Source organism: Lissotriton helveticus, chromosome 10, assembly GCF_964261635.1.
Source record: "Lissotriton helveticus chromosome 10, aLisHel1.1, whole genome shotgun sequence".
Classification (NCBI taxonomy): domain Eukaryota; kingdom Metazoa; phylum Chordata; class Amphibia; order Caudata; family Salamandridae; genus Lissotriton; species Lissotriton helveticus.
This window is the reverse complement of record NC_136071.1, coordinates 167,390,172-167,417,297: the sequence shown is the minus strand read 5'-3', so window position 1 is coordinate 167,417,297 and position 27,126 is coordinate 167,390,172. Positions and strand designations below refer to the sequence as shown.

The following is a 27,126-nucleotide window of genomic DNA, read 5'->3' as shown; positions in this document are numbered from 1 at the left end:
GTACATCTTAGTAGCAGTTGATTCATGCACACGCTTTGTGTGGGTGTGGCCACACCGCAGTGCTGGTTCACGGACTGCCATACGAGACTTGCGTATCTTTGTAGGGATTTTTGCCTGTGGTACCTTCCATTCGGATCAGGGTCCGGCTTTCGCCTCTAAGGCGTATAAGGATGCCATGACTTCGTTGGGGGTCCTAGTCAAGTTTTCGTCTCCATACTGACCTGAGGGTAATAGTGTTGTGGAACGGATGAACCGAGATTTAAAGCATTCTTTGACGGCTCGAGTTATAGGCACTGGCAGGAACTGGCTGGCCCACCTCAATAGTGTGCAGCGTGCTTTTAATAATCTCCCTAGAAGGTCTCTGGGTGGGCGGACCCCATACGAGATGCTCTTTGGTATCAAGATGTGTGTCCCGGACGTTGACGGTCTAGACTCGGTGGCTCAAGCTGCCTCCTTTGACGTAGATGAACATTACAATGTTTTACAGGATCTACAAAAGATCAGAGACAGTCTTGCAAAGGAACATTTGCCCTACACCTCGGATGATGAATTGCAGATCCCGGTAGTTGGCTGGCTACCCCAAGTTGGAGAATTGGTTCAGGAGAAGATCGATAACAAGAAAGAATTTGGTCCCTCCTATCGAGCTCCGGTTCCAGTGCTTGGAGTGAAGGGCACAAGAACAGTCATTTTACCACCACTTCCAGGTCGTAAGGAGAACAGGTATATCTCCATTGACAATGTCAAGATACACAGAGTGGCCGATTCTTCTTAGTATGACTCCGGCAGTCTCATGTCCTTCGATTTTGAGAAATTCTGTTTTGGCCCCGGTTTCCAATCCTGTGCCTGATGTTGCTCACGAGTTGCCTGCAATTTCAAGTCCTTTATTGAGTATACTGCCTGGTACTCAACATGATGAAACTGACTACACTTATCCTACTGACTTATCGATGCCTGATTTGCAAACTTGCTTAGCTACAGAATCCAGATTTTCATTTGACACTGTTTCCCACACATCAAAAAAGCCTTCGAAGATTTCTCTTTTGGCAAGACTGTTTAAAAAACATTTTTTTATTCCCCCTTGGACTTATATTTGGATGGTGCTTTTTTCCATTTACCTTTTTATGTCACTTGGTTTTGTGTTTTATTTTTTCCGTCTCGTCAATGGACATTATGTTGAGGAGAGAATATGCATTTGACATATCAGTGGAACATTGGCTCCCCATTCCTCATCACATAGATTGAAGAGAGCCTTGGCCTTAGTTAATATTACTGCTTGGCCTGTCTTAGATGGGATTGTATGGGATGCTGTTCGATTTCAAATCCATGGGCCCACTGAGGTTATAAATGTCCCTAATGTGCTTAGAGTGTCTATGGGGGATGTAGTTAAACAAAATATACGTTCTGATGATTGGGATGTTCAGGCCGTTGAATCATTGTTTTCTGATTTGAAATATTATGCTGCCTTTGGTGCTGAAGATTTGTACTTGGAGTCTGTTAATGACGGTGATTTGTATTGTTATTAACATTTTGGCAATCACTACCTTCATAAAACTAATAACAGGAGACTCACTGTAAATTACACCCAGTGGGAACACTGTCCAGCTCCTATACAAGGCAGTTCTGCTACCTTTTTGAAAAGGTTCACTTACTTTACAGATTTTAATCAATCTAATCCTAATGCCTTTTATTTTAGAATGGGTGAAAAGTCCACATCCAAAGTTAGACTTACCGATACTAAATTATTGTATTCAAAGTCCTTTCTAGACCAGTTGGCTGTTGGGGTCTACGAGTTGTGGAAGGTATACAATTGACCTTAAATCAGTTTGGGGTTCTAAAAGCTGGCAAGTGCAAGGCACTGGGGCTTTGCACCATGCATACCTCATCCCGAACCATATGTTGTTTTTAAATTCTACAATTTCACAGACAACATGCTTTGGATTGGCCACTCCTAAAAAATTAAGTGCTCCTTCTTTTCCTGTTTAAGGGAATATTCCGGTTGGAGTAATACTACAAAATTTTCCATGAGAGAGTTACAAACTCTGTTATTGAATTCCTCCTTTAACATATCCAGTTTGGATCCCAAAGGCTGGTTGCTCTGGCACAGATGGGCTGACTCATGCCAGCATCGTTTTCTGGGTTTAGCACATGGCTTTACACAGGTCAGGGTAGATCCCCGTTTAGAAAGTGGCCATTCTGTGACTACCTATTCTGTAGGCAAATTATGTCAGAATTGGCTCAGACATTCTACCTTGGCATCAGTTAAACTGCATTTGTCTAAACTGACTGACGATATTGATCTGAATGATTTCATAAAAGGCCCGGCTAAAGGTAGATCTAAAAGATGGATATATGCTGTTTATAACAAATTCTGGAAAGCTTCGCAGATTGAGGCAGCTACCCACCTTAGAGCTATAGATCAAGCTAATTTAGAAAAAGTGCTAGCAGTTGTAGATAACAGCATTAACACGCTCTCTTCCCGCATTTACACGTTAGATAATATTGTGTCATCTGTTGTAGATATTGTGCAAGATGAAGTGTCTGCGTTGTACCACGGTCAAAATCAGTTGCGTTCCATTATTCAGTTTGCTTGGACTTTGCACACCCTTAAGGCAGGAAAAGTGCCTTGGCATTACATGAATACGTCATCATTGTTTGCCCCTTTTAATTTGACAGACAAGCAGCGCTTACTATCTATGAAAGATGCTTCTTTTTCAATGTTGCACATTGAAAGGTTGGAGCCTTTACCGTTTTCTGTGGCTGAAGTCAATACTGCTACATGGCTTATTCACGGTTTAATAACTCTACCGTTTCCTTAGTTCGAGTTTAAAAACTATATGAAGTACTTTGCCATTGGTAGATACGAGCCTCTTGGAAGTTCTTATCTCCATGAAGCCTGGTCGCTTCCTTTGACATATAGATGCCTTAGGGAGGGAAAGAAAGTTTATTTGAATGGTGAAGAATGCACTGAAACACCGGATCATTCCTTAATGTGTCGACATGTCCAATTACATGGCTCTTGTAATCAAAATGAGCCTTATTTAGCCTGTATTTTGAAAGGTACCCCCCATGCTTGCAATCGTTCCCACATTCACATTACTGGCAAATGGGAGTTATTTACTTTTAAACAATGAGGATTGTTGTGGGTTAATAAAAGGGATTACTTATGTCGTTACAGTCAGTGAACGTGTAGTTTGTTGCAAGAATGTAATGTATCCACCCCCGCATGGAAAACTTGATGTTTCCATCTGGCCTAAGATTCCAACCTTGAAAGCAGAGTTCAATAAGATGAGTCGCATAAGAGCTCTATTGTCCCAAAAAAAAGTTGCCCTCACATCTGCTCGTGAAACATTTGTCCTTCACGTGGCTAACACCCGCACAGAGGTGCATGCCTTATTAAATACTGATTTCCCCTTGCACTTCGGTGAATTAATTCACACAATCTTCAATGCATCCTCCACTTCGGGGCTGGCTCACTTTTTTTAAATTTGTAAGCAGTGGCTTAGTGACTTCTTTCCAAAAGATTTTCGGAGTCATTCCAGCTTTCTTCCATTCTATTTTTTCCAGCCTGTTTGGTGGATTTCCCTTACTACTGGCTCTTGCTGCTGGTGTCCTATTGCTGTTTTGTTTATTTCAAAATGGATGCTCATCCTGTATTACACGGCGAGCTGTCTCTGCTAGGGCTCCTTCGCGCCCGGATGCTTGAGTACTATGGTGCGCTGCCTCTTGCTACATTGAGTGCAGCTTATGGATTATCGTTTCGATTTTCCTACTTTACATGCGTCCAGCCTGTCTTTCATTGCCTGGTTGCGACTTTGAATGGGCCCTGGATTTGTGTCTCTGCAATACGGTGTCTCCCGATGCGGATTATAATCAATTTATGAGTCCCTTAGTTGCTTATGAATTGCTTTGTTCAGATGGAGGGATTATGGCCTTTGCAGCGATGCATGGAATACCGGGTTGTTGGAATGTGTTTGCAGCGGCGCAGGATTTCTTGTCTCGCAGCTTCCTCGAGAACCCACCGAGTTGTCCTCTGATAGTGCAAGAGGCTCCGGTAATTGAAGAGCATGTATGTTCTTTCCCTTTGTTACATTGGATGGCCGAATTATTTTCGGTTGATAACAGTGACTTCCTGTTGGAGGCTGTTTCTGCATATTTTGCATATTCATTATTAGGATGAACTGTGTTTGCAGTCTCGTTTTCTTGACCGACACCTTTCATTGGATCATTGGATTTTTTTAGCCCTCAATTTTTGAAACGCTTACCTATTGACTTTATCAATGTCCAAAAAGCAGGATTTTTTTCCTTTTTTCCAAAATTATGTTTCTTTTATCTCTGTTTTTAAGGTACCAAATTGGAGACTTGTGTTTGAACTATCGATCTTGAACTCTGCGTTCCTAAATGTGCCTCTTCTTACTTGTCCTATCAGTGCTCGGATCAAAGGGAGGGTGTCTTGTGTTTTGGTTTCACCTTTGCACTGTGTTATGTTAGCATGAGCTTGTTAGAAGTTTAAACGCCATTTTCCTTTTCTGCTGCCTCTGCACACGACACTTTTTGTTATTAAAGCTTTTTGCCTAGTTGGATATTTTGCTTCACACGAGAATAACATGTTTGCTTATAATATCAGCCTTGCTTGGTAAGCTATGTCTGTACAGTGAGTGCCAAGGCCTTCACGGTTATTTCAACACAGCGCTTGTTGTTTGGATTGATCAGCGCACTGAGTAGACATAATATATATGCAGCTGTGGCCAACTTTGGGTTTAGGCGCGATTAGTAATGCACTACTCAGAGCATGAGTTACACACTTGATGAATATCCGCATGCAGAGAGTTGGTGCAGGAGATGATGCGCTCCATTTCTGCTGAATCCAAAGGTATGGGCCCGCCCTTCTAAACCGAAAGAGACCTTCTGTAGATATAATATAATATACTAGCTAGGGAGGGTAAACTGAGGTTCTATTTAAACCTTTTCCCTTTAGCATTTTAACATGCTTTCTCCCTTTGTATTTTATGGAATAGTAACCATGCGCTGCTAACCTTGTTCCTTATAATATGTTTGCTTGTATTAGCTAAGATACTGCGTTTGAGAACACTGCATTAGAAATAAACCTTTCAAACTTGCACATGTCCTTATTTACTCCTCGTTCTGGATTGATATGTTAGTATAACGAAAGAGTGTTCATGTGTTCCACGTTACCTGAGGTGTTCTAAGTCCATGTTCTGGGTTGTCTAAATCATTGGGGGTCGGTAAGAACCAATGAGACACTGATTGCTAGTCTGGTAGGGGATGTTGGATACTAAGGTGAGTTTTGGCCCACCCTAATTCACTGAGGTTCTAAGTCTCTATGCACAGTTCTGTGTGAGAGCAGGATCCCTGCGACACTATTACAGTATTATTTTATATTACTGTTTACACTGTACACATTATACTTCGCATTCTGTCTAACCATTGTAGCAGTTCACCTCTCTTGCATGAGAAAATAGACTGTGCAATAAACCCTTTTTATTGAAACGCCCGTCTCTATTTTTCTGTGCCAAACTCTGTAGAAATGAAGCATGCACAATTGACTGAGTGAAATAGTTATCTATTGTTTCCACGACTCTAAAGATATTCTTTTGGTCTAGGGGAAACAAAGTTGTCATGTTTATGCGGTTGTCAGAGACTAATCCCTTCTTGTTTACTCGAGAAAGTTTCTAGTGACCTCTGAGTTAGCTGGCACACACACAATTAAATTTAGTATACTTGATAGAGACATACTAACCTCAGTCCTATGTCAAATCTATAGTGTATATTATTCCAATGCGGAGAGCCTATTGGGAATATAGGAACTACACTACACATTAAGTGTATGGTTTAGGTTAAGTGCTGCACATACAGAAGCTTAGTTCACCTAAGGTAGTTGTATATATGATGGCATTAATGATGCTTCATGCTATTATGATCTACTTTGCACTTACTTTCTGTCCTCTAATGTCATTCTCTTTTATAGAGCAATGTGTGCAAAAGAAGCATTGATGATGTCATCATTGATGTCATCAATGATGTCATTTGAGATGGCATCAGTGATATCATAAATGATGTCATAGAACATGTTATGAGTGATGTAATATGTGAGGTCTTAAGCAGTGCATGGGGGCGTCACAAGCTATAGAATTTCTTTGTTTTTTTTTAGTTCAAAATGTTAATGTTGCCACAGAGATATTCACCTAACTATAACGTCTCTTTAACCTTTGTTTTTTTCAGTGAATTTCTAAAGTTTTTCTTAAAACCAAAAACTGATCTTTTTGTCAGACCTAACTATAAAGTTAGCTTTACTTTAACCTTTTGTGTGTTTTTAGTGAATTTCTAGGGGTATTTTTTTTCAACATAAATTAACATTTTATTAAGCCTGGGCGGAGTTCGCAGAGTTCAACTCTGCGAAGTGATCCAAAAACTCTGCCACGCTATGCAGAGTTCGCAAGTGGCAGAATGCGCTTGGTCATGCCTGTTCGCATTGATTTTCAGCGCCGGGTGAAAATCAACGCAAATGGCACCATGTGCAGCGCAAGAGGTCGCTGCTTCTTTTCTGCCACTCGAGTAGATTTTCTACTCGAGCAGCAACTGTCTCAACGCGAACAGAAGGTTTCTCAATGCAGGCAGTCACAAACACCCGCGACTGCCCGCATTGATAAATCATCCGCCCGTGTTGGAAAATCTAGCTGGGATTTGGATTACTCTCCCTCCGCCTGCCAACTTGATGTTGGGTAGCATAACCGAGGCAAAATCTCACCGGGAGATGGATTTTTCTCGCTTGCCCACTTGACAATGGGGAGCGTGAGCAAGGAAAAAAACTAAGTGGATCGGAGTTTTCCAGAATCAGCATGCTCAGCGGAGTACAGAAAACTCTGCAAACTCCGTCCGGGCTTATATTTTATTACCATATAAAAAGCCATCTCCCTGCCAGGTGCCACAACAGGTCATCTGGCCTTCACTTGTTTTAACAATAATCAGGTTAGGGGTCACTAGGGGTGACACTCTGTGTGGCATTTTATTACCACAAGTCCGGACGTCCAGATTACTGTGTAGGTTTAAAGAGCTTGGGGGTTCCCCTAGGCTCTGGTAGAGAACCTGATATCTGAGACCAGGCCACAATGTGTTAGTGTTTGGATTAGACAAGCAAATGATGCCAGAATTTAGTTAAATATGCACTCACACATCAAAGTTTCACAACCCTAAAAAGGAAATCTGCCTTGTTCTTCTATATGCTCACGAAACTCCTCAGTAAGTTGCAATATCCTTATAATGTACAACAGGAAGGTCATTTAACCCTGTCATCAGCAAGGTATAGTTATCTTCATATCATTCAGCATTGTTAGGAAACGTACATTAAATGATCCTTCACTATGGATTTGAAGATCAGAAGTATAAATGTAAGTACTAAATGGGGGGAGAGCAAGGCCTTTCCAGATGCTGATGCTTTCTCTGAGAAGTCATGTTTGAAGGTGAACCTTATTTCTTTTTTGTGTTCAAATTTCTTTATTGAATTTTTATAACACAAAAGAAGGTCTTACCAACAACAAATACAAATATTACTAATGCATTATTATAGTAACCATTATTCCAAAGAGGTGGTTTGAGAAGTAATGTAGATTTGCTTCTCATACTGAAGTAGACTACATTTGACACCCAGTCAATCATCATTCATCCTCACTGGCTTCATCCAACATGTTTTATGATGGGATTTGCTTCGCTTCCCACAACAGTTAATGATTTTGCTATTCAGGGATAACAGCATATTTACAAGTTTGAGCACTAGGTACAACAAGAGATGGTGAGATTTATCGAATAAATATTATATTGTGCACTCTTGTCTTGCCCATGTGATTTCTTTGAAAGGTTGTCATCAATACATTTTTTTCTTTCCAGTCTTATTTCCATTCCTCATTCCCGTTCTCAAAAAAATGAATGTCACCACGCTTCCCAGTGACATATTGCAGTTTTTTACAAGTGCTGTCAAAAGCCTTAAGGAGAAGAGGAAAAAAGGCAATCACGAGGTGAGTGCAGCCCAATATCAGAACAAGCATTTGCAAAGCAATTGGTCTCACCTTTGGGATCTTATACGTTTTTACCTATGCAGCATATTATCATGAGTGCTAAGAAATGTAAGAAAGCTGCATATTTTTGAGAGCCATAATGAAACTATTAAAGACCAAACTACAAGGCCCACAATGCAGCGAGTACATGGTTGTATCCTCTATCCTCCTACCAAAGAATGGGGTTGTGAAATGCTAACTAAACGTTAGTTCCTGGATTTCTTATGCTTTTATTTTGTAGGCAGTGTTAGGTTACACAGCCCAGTGGGGGAGATGGCTGAGGTGTCTTTCAGATTTAATCGTCTAAATTAACACGACTTAGAAAAACTTCTGTGGGCTTCCTTTCCAGAACAGCGAGAAGCAACAGTTAGAAGTGTTCAGACTTGACACTCAGAAATAAGAATTTAGTTGACTGCTTTCACCACCACTATGAAGTGCTATGCGTGAGCAAGTGCAGCCCAGGCGGCACTGCTGACTCGCTACAGCCACCAGGGAAGTAAAAAAGCATGTGCAATGCTATCACTCTCACATTTGTGAAAGTTAGAGCTATTACCGTTGTAAATGAGTGTTTTTTACTTTTGTTTGCAGTGGAGTGATCGTATTTGCATAGCGCTATTGCCATTCGTATAACTTCGCGGCGCTGGAGAACCATAAAATGGGAAAAAAGTTAGGAAGGAAGGGAGGTGGAAAATAATTGCCACCAAAAGAAAAAGGAATTAAACGCAGGCTTTAATTAAAGTCCTTTGACAGTGTTGTCATATGTATACAGTAACAAGAGGTTTACAACTAGCCATTGCATCACACGCTGGCAGCAAGAGTTGCAGTACATGCAATTTCAGCTGAAAATCAAACACAACTAAAACACAATCCCACCAAAACCAGCTGACTGCACTGCTCATGACTAACCAGAGAACATCTTGTCATTGGGCATTACCTAGCGAGTAAGACATGATGATCAACTTTTCAAAAGCGCAAAGCTCTGTCAAATGACCCTTTAATGATCAATCAAGTCCAGAGCAGGACTGTGCAGCCATTCTTTCAGAAATGTTACACTTTTTTTTATCAATAAATACATTGCGTTTTTTCGGTGCGTGCCCAGATAGTGACTCAGTTCACATGATTATTTTCAAACCCGGATACCTATGCAAAGTTGAACAAAGGCCCCAGTGGCATAATGAAAGTTGAGGGGGCCCCCCTGCAAAGTACATGGAGGGGCCCCCTCCCCGGGCCACCACCTACCACTTTTGCAGAGGAGGCCCCCTGGCGCTTGAGGGCCCACCCTCCACCGAGGGGGCTGCGGGGGCTTATCTTATGCCACTGTGAAAATGTCAGAAATACCTCTTATTTCAGTTAAGGAGCAACAGACCTACAACTTCGGGCCATAAGACATCCACTTTAACACCAGGTAAAAAACAGAACAAATTCATTTTGCACTGATATAGCAACAATAATTAGCCCATAGTAAGCTTATTCTATTTTGGCCACAGCACAAAAATAGAAAAACTTTCTCATGTGCCCCGGCCGTGATGTCTGTGGGACTGGCAGGTTTTTGTGCCCAGGGAAGTTTGTGGGACTGGCAGGTTTCTCTGCCTGAGGAGGTCTGTGGGTCTGGCAGGTGTTTCTGCCCGTGGAGGTCTGTGGGGCTGGCAGGATTCTCTGCTAGGGGAGGTCTGTGGGACTGGCAGGTTTCTCTGCCTGGGGAGGTCTGTGGGACTGGCAGGATTATGTGCTTGATGAGGTCTGTGGCGGCAAGCCTGGGGAGGTCTGTGGGGCTGGCAGGATTCTGTGCTTGATGAGGTCTGTGGCGTTGGCAGGTTTCTCTCCTTGGAGAGGTCTGTGGAGATGGCAGATTCTGTGCCTCTGTAGCCCTGTGGGACTGGCATGTTTCTGTGCCCGGGGAGGTCTGTGGGGCTGGCAGATTTCTCTGCCTGGGAAGGTCTGTTTGGGTGGCAGGATTCTGTGCTTGGGGAGGTCAGTAGGGCTGGCAGACTTCAGTGCCTAGGGAGGTCTGTGGGCCTGGCAGGTTTCTCTGCCTGAGGGAGGTCTGTGGGACTGGCAGGATTCTGTGCCTGGGGCGGTCTGTGTGACTGGCAGGTTTCTCTGCCTGTGGAGGTCTGTGGGACTGGCAGGTTTCTCTGCCTGGGGAGGGCTGTGGGGATGGCCAGATTCTGTGCCTGTGGAGGTCTGTGGGACTGGCAGGTTTCTGTGCTTGGGGAGGTCTGTGGGGCTGGCAGGTTTCTGTACCCTGGGAGGTCTGTGGGGCTAACAGGTTTCTGTGCCTGGGGAGGTCTGTGGGACTGGCTGGTTCTTGTGCCTGGGCGGTCTGTGGAGCTAACAGATTTATGTGCTTGGGAGGTCTATGGGTCTGGCAGGTTTCTGTTCTTGGGGAGGTCTGTGGGGCTAAAAGGTTTCTGTGCCTGGCGAGGTCTGTGGGACTGGCTGGTTTCTGTGCCCTGGGACGTCTGCGGGGCTAACAGGTTTCTGTGTCTGTGGGACTAGCAGGTTTCTCTGCCTGGGGAGGTCTGTGGGGCTGGCAAGATTCTGTGCTTGGGGAGGTCTGTGGGGCTGGCAGGTTTCTCTGCCTGGAGAGGTCAGTGGAGATGGCAGATTCTGTGCCTGTGGAGGTCTGTGGGACTGGCAGGTTTCTGTGCTTGGGGAGGTCTGTGGGGCTGGCAGGTTTCTGTGCTTGGGGAGGTCTGTGGGGCTGGCAGGTTTCTCGGCCTGGGGAGGTCAGTGGGACTGGCATGTTTCTGTGCCCCGGGAGGTCTGTGGGACTGGCAGGATTCTCTGCCTAGGGAGGTCTGTGGGGCTGGCAGGTTTCTCTGCCTGGAGAGGTCTGTGGGGATGGCAGATGCTGTGCCTGTGAAGATCTGTGGGGCTGGCAGGTTCCTGTGCTTGGGGAGGTCTGTGGGGCTGGCAGGTTTCTGTGCCCTGGGAGGTCTGTGGGGCTAACATGTTTCTGTGCCTGGGGAGGCCAGTGGGACTTGCAGGTTTCCCTGCGTGGAGAGGTCTGTGGGGCTGGCAGGTTTCTCTGCCTGGGGAGGTCCGTGGCACTGGCAGGGTTCTCTGCCTGGGGAGGTCTGTGTGGATGGCAGATTTCTGTGCCTGGGAAAGTCTGTGAGGCAGGCAGGTTTCTGTGTCCGAGGAGGTCTGTGGGGCTGGCTGGTTTCCCTGCCTAGGGAGGTCTGTAGGACTGGGAGGTTTCTGTGCTTGGGGAGGTCTGTGGGGCTGGCAGTGTTCTGTGCTCGGGGAGGTCAATGGAACTGGCAGGTTTCTGTCCTTGGGGAGGTCTGTGGGTCTGGCAGGGTTCTGTGATAGGGGAGGTCTGTGGGGCCGGCAGGTTTCTCTATCCTGAAGAGGTCTGTGGGACTGGCAGGTTTCTGTGCCCGGGGAGGTCTGTGGGACTGGCAGGTTTCTGTGCCCGGGGAGGTCTGTGGGACTGGGAGGTTTCTGTGATTGGGGAGGTCTGTGGGGCTGGCAGGTTTCTCTGCCTGAAAAGGTCTGTGGGGATTGCAAAAACAACAATTGATGGACAGAATGCAGACCAATGTCATACATTGACCCCCAGTACAGAGATCTGGGCCTAAATCCATCGTTTCTTTGCACTCCACACCACCCCAGTTCAGACATGGCCATATGTAAATCAGCCTTGACCCTGTGCCTCATGGGAACAGTCCAGCCCGAACTGCCAAGCCATGTCTTCCTTGGACCGGAATCAAGCATCCTAGGACCTGTTTCTGGCTATCAGCCGTCTTCAGCCAGGATAGCTTGACTCCAGTGGTGTGGAGAGCACCGGACTCACGTCTGAGCATACCCGTCCCACTCGAGGTGACAAATGCAAAAACAACAATTGATGGACAGATACAGAACAATGTCATACATTCACCCCAGTACAGAGATCTGGGCCTAAATCCATGCAGATACCCCTTCATCAGGGGTATCTGCAAAAATAGGTACAGTATATTGCAACAATCGTAATTTAGAGAAGCGTCTACACATGTGCTTACTCTGTAGGTTAGGCATATTGGTAAACTCAAAAATCAAATGTGAGCATTTGAAACAATCATTATATCGGAGTGCGGAGACGATTGAGAAGGTGAACTGATATTATCACGTTCACATACTCTACCTAACCAGCTGGGCCGCTAATGCGTCATTCATTGACCAAGCGCCCTTCTCCCTGCTGCAGTGGTTTCAGGCAGCGTTGACGGGTAAGCCCCGCTTTCGAAAACCTCATTTAATACGTAGCCGTTGTTCGAATGGTTTGGTAACCGCATTTTCCCCCCTCTACTTTTTAGCCTACCCCGAGATACATCCGCAGCATCGTTTGTCACACAGCCCCTTTGGGCTCACAGCCCGGGCTGTATCTGTTGGTTTCATGCAGTTTCCTGCTACAAACCCAAGTAAGGACGATTTTGGTATCTTTCACATAGTGCCCCTTCACGCGGCCAAGTATTAACCATTTCTATCAACCATTTAACATCACCCTTATGAATTTAGCGCACGATCAACCATCACGATCATCTGTAAATAGTGCACGCTATTTTTTTTCTTGGTTGTCTATCCTTAACCTCTTCTTTTGGCACTTCGGCTGCCTCACACCACTGTGTTCAGTTCACCTTCTCAATCGTCTCCGCACTCCGATATAATGATTGTTTCAAATGCACACATTTGATTTTTGAGTTTACCAATATGCCTAACCTACAGAGTAAGCACATGTGTAGACGCTTCTCTAAATTACGATTGTTGCAATATACTGTACCTGTTTTTGCAGATACCCCTGATGAAGGGCAGGATAAGCCCGAAATGCATTGGGAATGCCTAAAATTGAGTTTATGATGCCAACATTGTGGATTTTGTGACAGCCAACAAACTCCTACAAATAATTAAAACATCCAAGCATCTACATCTTGTCCGAAGATTCTTTCATTATTTTGTGATATTGAACTGCTGATTACCACGTATAACTGTACAAATTGTTCTTCTGTATTTTGTTTAAATTTTGTGCATAAGGATTCACACTCAGAGGAGTGTACTGAGCAGTGCTCCAGGTTTCCAGATTAGCATCTGGATATTTTCCCCACTGTTAGTACAAAAGGTCAAGCAGGGCCTTTTCGCCTAGAGCACGCACACTGTTGATTGTTGATTAATTAGATTGTCTAAAGTATACAAGATTAGTTAGACTGCAGAGTGCATACCAGCTGTTTATTCTCACGGTACTCAATTATGCAGCAGGAAAGGCAAATTATGCGGTCTAATGCCGCACACTTTGTGATACTTATACTTAACTTTTACACCTTTTAACCCCTTCGCCGCAGGGCTAATTCACCTGCTGCGCTGGGTGGGAGGGGGCGCGTGCAGCGCCACGGTGCTTGTGACAGCTCAGCTTGTCACGCTGCACGGTGGCGCTGTGCTCATGACGAGCTGAGCTCGTCATGAGCACGGCTGTTTCTGTGGAACGTTCAGCACAGCAGGGGAATTATCCCCACGTGTGAGCGCCGCGCGGGTCATGACGAGCTCAGCTCCACATGAGCACAGCGCCACCATGCCTCAGCTCGTCATGAGCACGGAAGGTGTTAAGACTGTTCTGGCAAACGTTTCATCTCAGTCTCAGTTTAACAGCCAAACAGCAAAGAGTAACTGAAAGGTGGCCTGTCAATTTTAGTGAAGGGCAATCGACTGTGCAGCAATGCATATTGCTGTATTTTAGTAACTTTTATCTGTCTCAGCTAGAAACCATTTTTTTCTGCAAGCTGCAATTTATGTAGCACCACTGCCACCACAGCCCCAATCCTCACCCTCTCTGCCCCAACCCTGCCCCCACTCCACCCACTCACACCCTGATGTCCCGTTCAGCTGGACCTGCCCCTTCAGAACTGACATCACCCGGCAACTAGAAATCCACAACAAAAGAAATCGGGTCAGTTTTGGGGGGAAGTGGGTACCACTTTGCCTTGATAAAGTTGGGCGAAACCGGGAAACTTCTCCCAAAGTCACAGACAAAGGTGTAAATTCATAGGTGAAGAGTGCATTTTCTTGCGCCCACAAACTTCAATAACGATTTTTGTCTTTTCTGTAAAATCCGCAAATTAACTTAAATCGCAGGTGAAACTGATGACATGCACTTTTAATCTTTAATGTGTAACATAACCCCCCCTCTTTTCCAAACAACCTTCATGTACCAAAGGCGCCTTTCTCTTACTAAATGACTTCACTCTAAACTGGAGACCTTACGCACACAAGTGGTCGTCGCAATGAATTTTGGGTGGGGTGCACTTGTCTGCGGGGGGTGGCATAGACTGGCGGAACAGACAGACTCACCTGCGTGAGCCACAGAAGACAGGGCAAACAAGGCTAGTCAGAGAAATAATGAAATTATGGCAGGCGGTTGCCGTCGCACGTTACCTCTCAATTGTCTCCACACTGGCCTCTGGGATACCTCCTCGTTTCACAAGTCAGCAATGCGCATGACAATTGGTCACCAGCCCCACCCTAAGGGTTAAGAGTAAGACCGCGCAGAAGCGGCGGTGGAGACATATGCACGCTGCGCAGTGTGCACCATTTCCATTTTTTTACATTTTACCATAAAATTTATGAAGAAAAGTCTAGAGCGAGCATAAGTTACATAACCTACCTATATTAATTAATTACCATCCCAGACGGTCAGTGATGTGTAGTGCTTGCAGGCACCGCTGAGGGGGCCCCTGGAGCGCAGGGCCCCCCCGCAACACAGGGGCTGCGGGGGCCTGTGTTACGCCCCTGCTTATAATTCCATGCCACACAATTCAACTATAAATAATTTAACCCTACAACATTCCATACCACATAACTATAATCCTACAAATACACATATTTCCACTTCACTCCATACCACATAATTCCACATCACAGAATAACATTCCACACACCTTAATACCACTCCCAACCACATAATTACACTCCACACAACTCAACTACACATAATTCAACTTCAACCTATATAATTACACTTCACACAACATATTTACAGTCAACTCCAAAACACATAATTACCCTCCACAAAATACAACTCTGCAACATGTTGCATAATTCCACTCCGCATAATTATACACCACGCCACTTAATTCCACACGTCACACAATTCCACAATTCATCCCCACGCCATTTATCAGACAGCATAATAACACTCCACATATATCACTCAGCTCCACATAATTAACCTCCACATAATTATGCTCTACTCCATACTGCATACATACAATCCACATAAATCCAGTCTATGCCACGTGGCAACACTCCACATAGCTACACTTCACACCATGCCTCATAATACCACTCAACATAATTTCACTCAACACCGCAACTTCCACGTCACACAATTCAACTCTATACATTTCCATTCCACACCACATAATTCACAACAAACTACATAATTCAGACTAACACCACAAATGCACAACACACCACATACATCCAATCTACACCACAAAATTCCACATCATGCTACAATATTTAACAGCACACCACATAAGTAAACTCTACTACATACCACTCCACAACACAAAATACCATTCCAGATAATACCACTCCAAGACACACAATCCCATCCACTCAATACCACATAATTACACTGCACACCATGCCATATTATTTCACTACACAGATCCAATCAACGCAACACAATTCCACAACTAACAATTTCAATCCAAACCATATATGTCCACTTGACACTACACACATTCCCTCTACTCTAAACAGAAAACGCATAGGTAACATGCATAGGTAAAATGCATTGTCCTTTACAACTTTAATAGCGCTAACTCTCACCTTCAAGTGCGTCCCAGCAGATGCTGTTTCTGGAGCTGCAAACTTTCTGGCCAAAGTCAGCTCTGTGCTGCCTCAGAGGAGCAGAGCCCTGTGGAGAATGCTGTCTCTGGGGCCCCCACCCCCATCCTTTCTCCTGCCAGCTCTCCTCTGCGCTGCCTCCTGCGCTGTCTCTTGGGCCCCCACCCCCATCCTTTCTCCTGCCAGCTCTCCTCTGCGCTGCCTCCTGCGCTGTCTCTTGGGCCCCCACCCCCATCCTTTCTCCTGTCAGCTCTCCTCTACGCTGTCTCTGGGGCCCCCACCCCCATCCTTTTCCTCTCCGGTCTCAGAGGCTGTGCCCTGTGGGGAATGCCGTCTCTGGGGCAACCACCACCATCCTTTCCCCTGTCAGCTCTCCTCTGGGGCCCCACCCCTATCCTTTCCCCTGTCAGCTCTCCTCTGCGCTGCCTCCTGCGCTGTCTCTGGGCCCCCCACCCCTATTCTTTCCCCTGTCAGCTCTCCTCTGTGCTGCCTCCTGCTCTCTCTAGGGCCCCCACCCCCACCCCCACCCCCATCCTTTCTCCTGTCAGCTCTCCTCTGCGCTGCCTCCTGCGCTGTCTCTGGGCCCCCACCCCCATCCTTTCCTCTCCCGTCTCAGAGGCTGTGCTCTGTGGGAAATGCCGTCTCTGGGGCCCACACCCCCATCCCTTCCCCTGTCAGCTCTCCTCTGTGCTGCCTCCTGCGCTGTCTCTGGGGCCCCCACCCATCCTTTTCTCCTGTCAGCTCTCCTGTACGCTGCCTCCTGCGCTGTCCCTGGGGCCCCCACTCCTATCCTTTCCCCTGTCAGCTCTCCTCTGCGCTGCCTCCTGCGCTGTCTCTGGGGCCCCCACCCCATCCATTCTCCTGTCAGCTGTCCTCTGCTTTGCCTCCTACGCTGTCTCTGGGGCCCCCACCCCCATCCTTTCTCCTGTCACCTCTCCTCTGCACTGCCTCCTGCGCTGTCCTTGGGGTCCCCACCCCCATCCTTTCTCCTGTCAGCTCTCCTCTGCCCCTGGGCCCCCCACCCCTATCCTTTCCCCTGTCAGCTCTCCTCTGTGCTGCCTCCTGCTCTCTATGAGGCCCCCACCCCCATCCTTTCTCCTGTCAGCTCTCCTCTGTGCTGCCTCCTGTGCTGTCTCTGGGACCCCCACCCCATCCTTTCTCCTGTCAGCTCTCCTCTGTGCTGCCTCCTGTGCTCTCTCTGGGGCCCCCTCCCCACCCTTTCTCCTGTCAGCTCTCCTCTGCACTGCCTCCTGCACAGTCTCTGGGGCACCCACCCCCATCCTTTCTCCTGTCAGCTCTCCTCTGCGCTGCCTCCTGCGCTGTTTCTGGGGGCCCCACCCCCATCCTTTCTCCTGTCAGCTCTCCTCTGCGCTGCCTCCTGGGCTGTCTCTGGGGCCCCCACCCCCATCCTTTCTCCTGTCAGCTGTCCTCTGTGTTGCTTCCAGCGCTGTCTCTGGGGCCCCCACCCCCATCCTTTCTCCTGTCAGCTCTCCTCTGCACTGCCTCCTGCGCTGTCCCTGGGGCCCCCACCCCCATCCTTTCTCCTGTCAGCTCTCCTCTGCATTGCCTCCTGCGCTGTCCCTGGGGCCCCCACTCCTATCCTTTCCCCTGTCAGCTCTCCTCTGCGCTGCCTCCTGCGCTGTCCCTGGGGCCCCACCCCTATCCTTTCCACTGTCAGCTCTCCTCTGTGCTGCCTCCTGCTCTCTCTGGGGCCCCCACCCCCATCCTTTCTCCTGTCAGCTCTCCTCTGCGCTGCCTCCTGCGCTGTCTCTGGGGCCCCCACCCCCCAGACTCTGGCTCTGATTGAAGAGAAACAATGTCACTTGTTACATGTGTTTCTCTTCAGTCCTGGGTCAGAGCAGGGGCTCAGAGCAGGCTGCAGACAGCACCTGCTTTAGAGCAATCCTCTCTGCAGATGAGCTGAGGTGGCCCCCTTCACAAACTGAAGACACCGCCTCCTGTTTGTTACCCCTTCTGCCTCAAACACTATAAATCCTTCTTCAACTCCAGCAGGAAAGGAGCTACAGAGTTGTCTTTTTTTTTATTGTTCATCCCAAAATAATTTATGATATCTAGCGTGTCTATCTTTTTCTAAAAATAGAGCACTGACTGGACATTGCTCCATTTGTAGTTTACAGCACTTTACAAAAAAATACCATATTTCTTAAAGCACTCTGCAAATTGCTAAATATCACTTCAGCAGAGGGCCCGGCATCCTTGTTCTGGGACTGGAGGCTGACTGAAGAGAAAATGTTTTACTTTATTTCTCTTAAGGGCGAGGGGCTCAGAGCAGGCTGCAGACACAGCAGCTGCTTCAGAGCAAACCTCACTCTCTGCCGAATAGCTGTACCGAAGACTGCCCCCCCCCCCGCACCGCGGGGGCTGCGGGGGCGTTTGTTACACCCCTGAAAGGCCCCTGTTTTACCACAGTCAGTAGGCACTTTAACTGCCTCTTTTAACTGCCTATTGACAGCATCGCTGTGAGAGAATATGGGCTTCTCAGCACTAGCTAGGGAGCTTTCTGGAAGGTATTATACAGCAGCATTTAGAGCCGGCAGATGAAAGGCATAACAATGTATCTGGTAAGAGAGCAGGGGGGCACAGCAAGCACAAAGGTTTCAATTATCATACAAAATTGGGGCTGAAGGCATTGACTTTCTCCCTGTAACCTTCATGATCAGATTCCTTACTCGGGTTCACCTATTTGGGCAAAATGTTTAACAAGGAAGACAAATGGAATATTGACGTCCAACTTCGAAAAGAAATTCCACAAAGCGGACGGCGGGTCCGAAATACAGCTTTTTGGAAACATTTGAGCAGTGGCATTAACCTTTTAATCCTAAAATGGAGATAGGGAAGGCACGGCGAGGATGTACATTTGAGTTGCCAGCCGAAAACATGCTGCTCCAAAGCGTGTGTGCATATAACAAACTCAATAAAACGGACTTAATACCAGTTCTCTCAGTCATGCCATTTTCTTGTAATGCTCCACGGTCATGGCTGCTGAAGAGCGTTTGGTGCATAAAAACACAGCTCTGCCCCCCTCGCAGCGCCCTCAGACACCCGCAACACAACACTGTGGGACGTGCTGGGATAATACTGCCATGCCTTATGATGTTCCCAGGGCACAAGTCGTAAAAAAAGAAGTGGGGGGACGCTGTCACCGGAAGTGACGTCACAACAGGAAGTGACGTCACGGAAGGTGCCGAGCGCCTCGTCCCAGAGAGGCCAAAGAGTGAAGTCCAGCTGTTTTGCAGGGGGTCCCCCCGGTAAAATAAGTGGGGGGGCGCCGTCCACCCGCGTGGTACCCCGACTCGAGCCCTGGATGTTCCCAAATGATAGGGCCACCCCACTGGAAGCTACAATGTAAATCAAGAAGTAACGGACAGAAAGCAAGTAAAAACAGCGACAGGCCGAATGCAACAAAAAACAAGCATTTGCAATGCAATAGGTCTCGCATTTACGCAAGTTTGAGCTATTGACATTCTAAATGACAATGCCTTTTATTTTTGTTTTAATTTTTTAAAAAGATAAATAAAAGGCATTGTCATTTACAATGCCAACAGCATAAACTCGTGTACATGCGAGACCTATTGCATTGCATTTGCTTGTTCTATAATGTGCTTATTATGGATTCCCTGTTTCAGTGTAGGATATTCACAAACATGATGCCTTTCAGTTTTGCGAAAACGTCAGTGAGGTAAATATGGATGTAAGGATTAGTGTAACAGAGACGGCAATGTCATCTGTGTGGTTGAAAGGTGAGGGTTTGAGTTTGGAAAAACATGGTAAAAGAAGAGAAGAATCTCGAAAGAAAACCTACTTCAGTAAGTTCACTGTGAAATGAGAGCGTGGATGGAAATTGAGGGTGATGGAGGGAGGAGAAAATGGAACAGTATCCAAGCCAAATAAGTAAGGGATAATGTTATAAAACACCCTTGTGCAATATCTCAGGATAAATAATACGGAAACACGGTAAGTTGTTTGAAAATGGAACGGTAAACTGAAAAAAAGGGGGTTCAAGAGAGATGGTCAGTTGGGGCAGGATGGGAAAGTCTCATGAAAGAAGTCATAAATGTGCGCCTATTATCGTTGGCATAACTGTAGGTAAAAAGTTGATGCAAAGAATCAAACGGTTGTTGGCGTCAGGGAAAAAAAAAACCATTTAGCTGAAGGAAATCCAAGCCCAGTAAAGTAAACAGCCATGCCGGTTGCGTTAGGTCTGTGTGTGTCATAAAAATGTATCGCAACATCAAAAGAGAGAGAGTCGCCCTCTGACCCAATGCCTGTTACGATATTTAAAACCATACGAGTTAAAAAAGTGTACCCAATTGTTACGGGGAAGCCCTCTCATAAGCGAGCAAACACCAGTATCCCTGAGATGAGGCAATAGTGACTAGAGTTAATGCTCGCAACACGTGAGGGAAAGTGCGCCTAGCACATGTTAGAGAGTAAGAATGTGGTTGGTTATAGCGTGGTCATACTTCTGGCGGGTGGAAGACTGAACCGATAACCGTCCTCATTGTCAGTAAAGGATGGTAGTTTCCGGTAAGGAAGTAAGTTGAATTAAGGAGAAGATGAGAGTTTGCTATCCTAGTATCGTGGGTGGTTAATAAAAACATTTGCTTAAACTAAGTGAGAAAAGCTGGCAAGCAATTGATCTAGTGTGGAGATAACTAATAAATAATGTAATTACCATTAATAAAAAAAGGCGTGACTCGAGAATCGAACTCTCGATCATCGAGTTGGTTCACTGACCTTCTGTCAGCTGTGCGATATAATCTGCACAGACAAGGCAAGTCGTTGACTGCAAGTAAGGCTCAGTAAAACTAGATGGAAATAGACTAAAAACTAGAGAGATGTCAGAACTAAGTGACATTAGGTTGCTTCTAGAACATGAATCCAAGGATGTAAAACAGCGCTCCTAAAAAACAGCGGCTGTGAAAGTTAAAGAGTACTAAGGACGAGACATGCACAACATTTCCCTTGCGGGAGCGAGCAGGTGCACCATCTGTTTGCAAGATAATTACAAACAGATGTCGTCAAAGCTCGCTCGTGCACGGGAAATGCCAAACGTGCACGCGTTGCAATAGAAAGCAATGCAAAGCGTGCACGTTTTTGGCCAAAAAAGCTGATCGATTCCAAGAGGTCCCCTCCTAAGCAGTGCATGCGTTCTGCATAGGCGTGACCTAACCAGCGTGGTGGGGGGCTTGGCAGCCAGGTCTACAATTATAGGCCGCCCATTAGGTCAATTAAGTTACGGCCGCGGGCTCGAATTCGGACCAGCACTACCCCATGGTGCGGGGCCAGGGCACGCTCTTGCGGGGCCAGGGCACACTCTTGCATGTCTGCAGCTTCAACTTATTGTAACCCCTGTGACCGGGTAACACCTACGTCCTGTAGGCTCTGCTCCTGAGCGGGCTACAAAGAGCATCTTATTCAGGCTTCTCATCCCTATGGCAGGACATTTTTGCCAAGCCGGCGCTGTTTTCAGCTCAGGCAATGTATTTTACACATTTAGGATTACAAATGAAGTATACAACAAGTAATACGAATATATTACCCCTTCCTACTCTGATTCTGCACACTGATGTAAGCTGTATTGCCATCCTGCTCAAAACACCGCTCACAGCACAAGCTGGGCTGCCAGTACACACACACCAAACTATACCTCCTTTCAGTGAGAATGCGTTGGAGAAATAGGATACTACTATCGACAAAGTTTAAAGATGTCAAAAGCGTAGTATGATGCCTACACACCATGGCTAATAAAGCAAGTAGGGGGAGGAGACCTGGCGTCCGTGAAGCCAGCACAGTGCTAAGCCTTGGAAAAACACTTGTACAAATAAAACAAGTTACAGCCAAGCGGATGTGAAACCAAATGCGTTTGGAGACACTACCAAATGAAACTAGCCGAGGAATGAAAAAAAGGAGGAGGGGCCATCACAAACTGTACAGTGTGATGGCCAAACAAAATGTTCTCTACCTGAAATCGCCAGGGATGAAATTAAGGAGCATTTACACAAATGCACCAATAACAATCCAGCATTTCTGAACTACATCTAGTAACCAATGGCAATCTGTGGGTTTGACAAAGCCCACAAAAGAGATAAAACGTGTCGATCAAAGCTCGACCTAAAAAGGAAAAGCTGTCATAAAAAGGATATCATCTATCTAAAAGGGGCCCTTTAAAGTCTTCAGCAGGGCAACTGGCCTCCCAAGCCCAACTTATTGATGCTTAATGTAGGACGTGCAATAAAACAAATCCCCATAAAAAAATGACTTTGAATGCAAAAAAAGTTGCTCATAACAAAAAAAAAGTTAGCTTCAAATATCTTCTAAAAAATGTACAAACAAAAATAATGATTTTAATGAAAGGTATGCTTATGTATTAAAACATCGCATTTCAATTGATTATAAAATATTGTAAATAAAATTGTATTAAGTGAGTTGCTGATCTCTTTGTTCTAGTGTCGAAAGTTTAGTTCCTTGAGCTATACCTCCTGCTGATTGTCCATAATACAAGCAATATGGAGGAAAAAGTGAATCAAATGAATGTATTTTCATAACACATTTTTTTGCCGCTGGAAAATGTTTTTCCTCCTAGAGAAAATTTTAAACTCCGTGGTGTCCTGCCCTGCTTCGTCAGCTGGACCACTGGGCAGACTGGTAGGGTGAAGGTTGGCTGCAGAGGGATGTCGCCACGGGAGTCGCAAGAAGGATAAAATACCCCCACATTGAAACATATTGCACTGAGTGAGGGAAGACTGGCACCCCAACTCTTTCTAGGAAGGTCTGATGGTTCTCCAAGCAGCGTTTCCTTCATTCCTTGTTGCTGTCTTTCCTTTTTCCTCATTTTCATTTTCGTTCCTTCTTTGCATTCTTTTTTTCTTCCTACCACGCTGTCTTTCCATTACCTCTCACTTATTATTATTTACTTTTTGAAATGTGTATCATGTTTTGGTCTCTGAATATGTTTGTCTACTTCACCACTCATTGGGTCCCTCCCCATGGAACTGTCATGGTATAGTCTTTCTGTGTTGCTGCTTTGTCACTTATTGGCGTTAGCTTCTATCTTGTGACCTGTGAGTCACAGATCAAAGTTAAGAGGAGAAATTGAAAACTATTTCATATGTCCTGTGGCACCCCTTCTGAAGCTGGTGTTATAGGTGCTTCACTACACCCTTGAATGCAGCTGGGCCTCTCACAGATCTTGGTTATGCTAAATCATCAGAATGTTTTTATGGGTCCCTTCCACAAAATTGAGGGACTGGAGTATGTGTATTTAAGGAAGGAGATTCAGTGACAGAGAGACAGAATGAGAAATTATGAAAGTTAGAAGAGAACAAACAAAAACAGGTCGAATGAGTAGCAAATAAAAAAGATAAAAGAAGGATAGAGGAACGAAATCTAGAAAAGGGAAAGAAGAGAGAAAGAAAAGAAAAAAGAAAGGAAGAAAGAAAGAAAGAACGAAAGGAAGATAGAGGGAGAAAGGAATGTATTAATGAATGGATTTGGAGAGGAAAGAAAGACGCAAAGGATAATTAAATAAGGAAGGGGTGAATACAGGGTGGAAATCAAGAAGTGGTAGAAATTAAACAAATATGAATGATGGGACGCAGGAGGAAAGAGTGTATAAAAAAGGGAGAGTAAAAGCCGGAAAAGGGAAATAAAGGAAGAACTAAAGGAAGAAGAAGGAAAGAATGGAAGAGGTATGAGAAGAAAGAGAAAGAGAAAGGAATGGGTGAAGGGAGGGAGGGGCAGTTAATAAGCAAAATGGAACGAAGGGAAAATGAAAGACGGGAGAAAGAAAGCATGAAAGAAATGGGGAGGAAGAAAGGGACAATGTAAATGGTATGAAGAAGTAAGTAGGGGGAAAGGAAGGAAAGAAGTCAGGAAGAAACGTAACCGAGAGACAGTGACAAATGTGTGTTTATTTATGACATGATGTGATTGGCGTTTCCTGTCTCTGCAAATTAAAACTCTGAGGCAATGATTCTATGTTGGAGGAATACGTGCTATTTACCGCACCTGATAGGTAATGATACCCTAGGGTTCGTTATTTATCAGATGAGATGAATAGCACATGTTATGGGTTTCTGGGGAATATTGTGCCATTTTAGTTCTCACGTACAAATTAACAAGAGCACCACCCAAATGTCCATGTAAACATGAGTGTCACGTGTATACCTTGGAGCAAGACATGGAACTCATTTTCTAAGAACAAAATATGAAAGTACAGGAAATCCAGGATAGATTTAATCTTATAAATGACAGTAATATTTATTTACAGAAAATAAATTCTGTTCTGATTTGATCTTAAAAAAACACCAGCCAGTATTCCCAAATTAATAAATTGGATTCAGCCGAATCGAAGCTTATTCTTTCATAAATTAATAACTCATGAGTCACAACATCAATATCAAAATCAAAATCAATAAAATATTAGTCACTTATAAGATGAAATCTATCCAGTACTTCCTGTACTATCATATTTTGTTCTTAGAAAATGAGTTCTATGTGAAGGCTTGTTCTAAATTATACATTTTAGTTTGCACTGCACCAAATCTACTGTAAATATTGTACAAAGCTCACCTGTTAATTTCCTTTAGGTCTGACATACTGCAAATTAAAGAAAGGATATATTTAATGCATCTGGTAAATATCTGGGGCCATATTATCAAGAACAGGCGATAAAATTATTGCTGCTTTATCGGCAGGAAACTGCCGCTAAAGCGGCGATAACGGCCTTGATAATATGTCCTTGTAAATTCCCATAGCAGCCCAGGTTCTGGTGTTAACCTGGGCTGCTATGGAAATTCACAAGGGCATATTATCAAGCCCATTATCGCCGCTTTAGCGGCAGTTTCCTGCCGATAAAGCGGCGATAATTTTATCGCCTGTTCTTGATAATATGCCCCTTGGTGTGGTAAATATCACCTAATTAATAATTCTGACTCTACTGCAAACAAGAGTTTGCGAAAGAGTCTGAAAACACTGACCCACTCGTAATTTGGGGCTTATGTCAAGTTAATAAAAGGTAGTAAGGAAGAGAGAGAGGTTAATGGAAGGATGAAAGAAAGAAAAAGGAAAGAATGGATAGAAAAGGAAGAGAAAAGGAAGGAAGGATGGGAGAAAGGATGAAAGGGAAGACAGAAAAAACTAACAATGAACATAGACTGAAGAAATGAAGGGAGGTAGAAGGAAGGAAGAAGGGGGAATTAAAGAAAATAAAAATGTTGAAAGATAGAAGGGAAGATAAACAGAAAGGAACAAAGACAAAGGGGTGGCAAGGGAATGAAAAAGGTGAGAAGAAATGAACTTAGAAAAAAAGGAGGTAACAAGAAAAAGAGCAAGGAAGGAGGAAGGAAAGGAAAAATAAAGTAAACTAAAGGGAGAAAAATGAAGAATAAAGTAAGATGGCAAATAAAGTAAGGGGGAACAAAGAAAGAGAAAAGGAAATAAGAAAGAAAGAGTTATTAGTAATAAAGTAAGAATGTATTTGAGGCCAAAGATTGAGGTTCACCTTCTGTAATGTTGTAACTAGACGTTAGCGTCAGGGCAGTAGGACCCAAGGAAAAAGGGAACCCTGGCAGGTGAAGTCTAAAGGGGAACCAGAAAGAAAGGAGCAGTCATGGGAATAGGAGGCTAGAGAGGGGATGCGGAGAGACAGGCTCTCCCAGCGATGTTCAAATAAAAAAATCAAATATACACCATCATGTTGTGGTTATAATCGATGTAAGCATGGTGCCAGGAGCCTACTCGACCCTGCTGTGGTGAGGAATGATACAATTCTTACCTGCGATTAGATGGAAGCCTGCTACTTACACACTCGCTGCATTGTCTCAAGCCAACTGTCTACTGAGGCCAAGTTCCTGCGAGTTTTCTGCTCTTCTCGGTGGCCATTTTGAGGTCAGGCATTTTGTCCAATGGACTTTGTTGCTCTCGTGGTGGCCATCTTGAAGTCAGGTGCCCCTGCAAACTTTAGCCTGTACCTGAATTGAGGGCTCAACAACTAAAATACAAACCGTACGTTTGAGCCACATGCCCAGCCTTTGGCAACTATCAATAAACTCGTGCACCAACCTCCCTTTGACCCTCACAAACTAAAGCCAAACAAAAAAGAGAACAAAGATGAGAAACGACAATTATTAAACAAATTGAGACACAATCCTGCTGCAACTGCTGTGCAGACTGGCTGCATGTCAGTGTAATGGACGTTACTCTGCTTCATACCCAGGAGTATTTAAGCCCGGACTTTCAGTAACCATCTCTGTTGTAAACGTCACTGGGCATTAAGGGACATCCCTACTTCTTTACTTCGTCAGGCGCACACTCACAACTTTGGTACTAAACCACTAAAGCAGTGGCCTTTTCCTTCCATTAGCATATGTCACCCTCACTGGATTCAACACAAAACACCCTGCCGAGACCAGCTACGCTCGGTATCTTGTTCCTACACCCCTCCGGAACAGCTGACTCTCATGTCTGGCAGTGGCATGGGTACAGTGGCATGAGTACCTGCTAGCAAGAATGGCTTGATGACTTTGAAGACTTCATCAAGGGTTCACAGGGCAGTGACTCAAATCAACAACTCATTACCCTGTCCAACGTTATAGGTAAAGACGTTGGACAAATCTGCAACTGAAACCTCTTACCAACATGTGCGAGATGCACTTAACAGGAAGTTTCTCCACAAAAGAAACATTGACTTTGAATGTTACACTTTTAATCTAGCCTCCCAGGAAAAGAACAAACCCATGGGGGAAGTTCATTATGTGTCTTAAACGCCAAGCATGTTACTGTGAGCTTGATAACTTTAATACTGAGGATGCCCTCCGCCTGCAAATTATAGAAGGATGCAAATCAGAATCACTACGTTGACACCTCCTGAAGAAAAGGTACTTGCTGGATGATATTTAAGAATTGACCAGGCAATGATCAGGCAGAAGAGCACACAAAGAAAATGGAGGCAGGAAAGGCAGAAGAATGTTAGCAGGGATTTCAACTCCAGTTGCGCCAGAATGAACGACACCTGTCTGACCGTCAGCAGGGTCCTAGAGCTATGGATATTCATTGCAGCCCTAAACAAAGTGGAAATAGAAGAGAGCAACAGTTAGAATGTTATCACTGCGGACAAGAATAGCCATTTGTAGGGTCCTGCCGTGTCATGGGTCAAAGATGTAGGTGTTATGGAAAGGACAATCACTTGGGAAAAGTGTGTAGAGCAACT

At 45.1% G+C, this 27,126-nt stretch overlaps 1 protein-coding gene across 1 annotated transcript in view; it reads left to right on the top strand.

Annotated features, from left to right (window-relative positions):
• Positions 1-27,126, top strand: part of LOC144786058 (cytochrome P450 3A21-like) — a 296,250-nt gene that overhangs the window by 172,961 nt on the left and 96,163 nt on the right. The window contains exon 8 of the mRNA XM_078665004.1: positions 7,903-8,030. Coding sequence (XP_078521130.1) covers positions 7,903-8,030 — 128 coding nt within the window. The remainder of the gene's footprint in view (positions 1-7,902; positions 8,031-27,126) is intronic.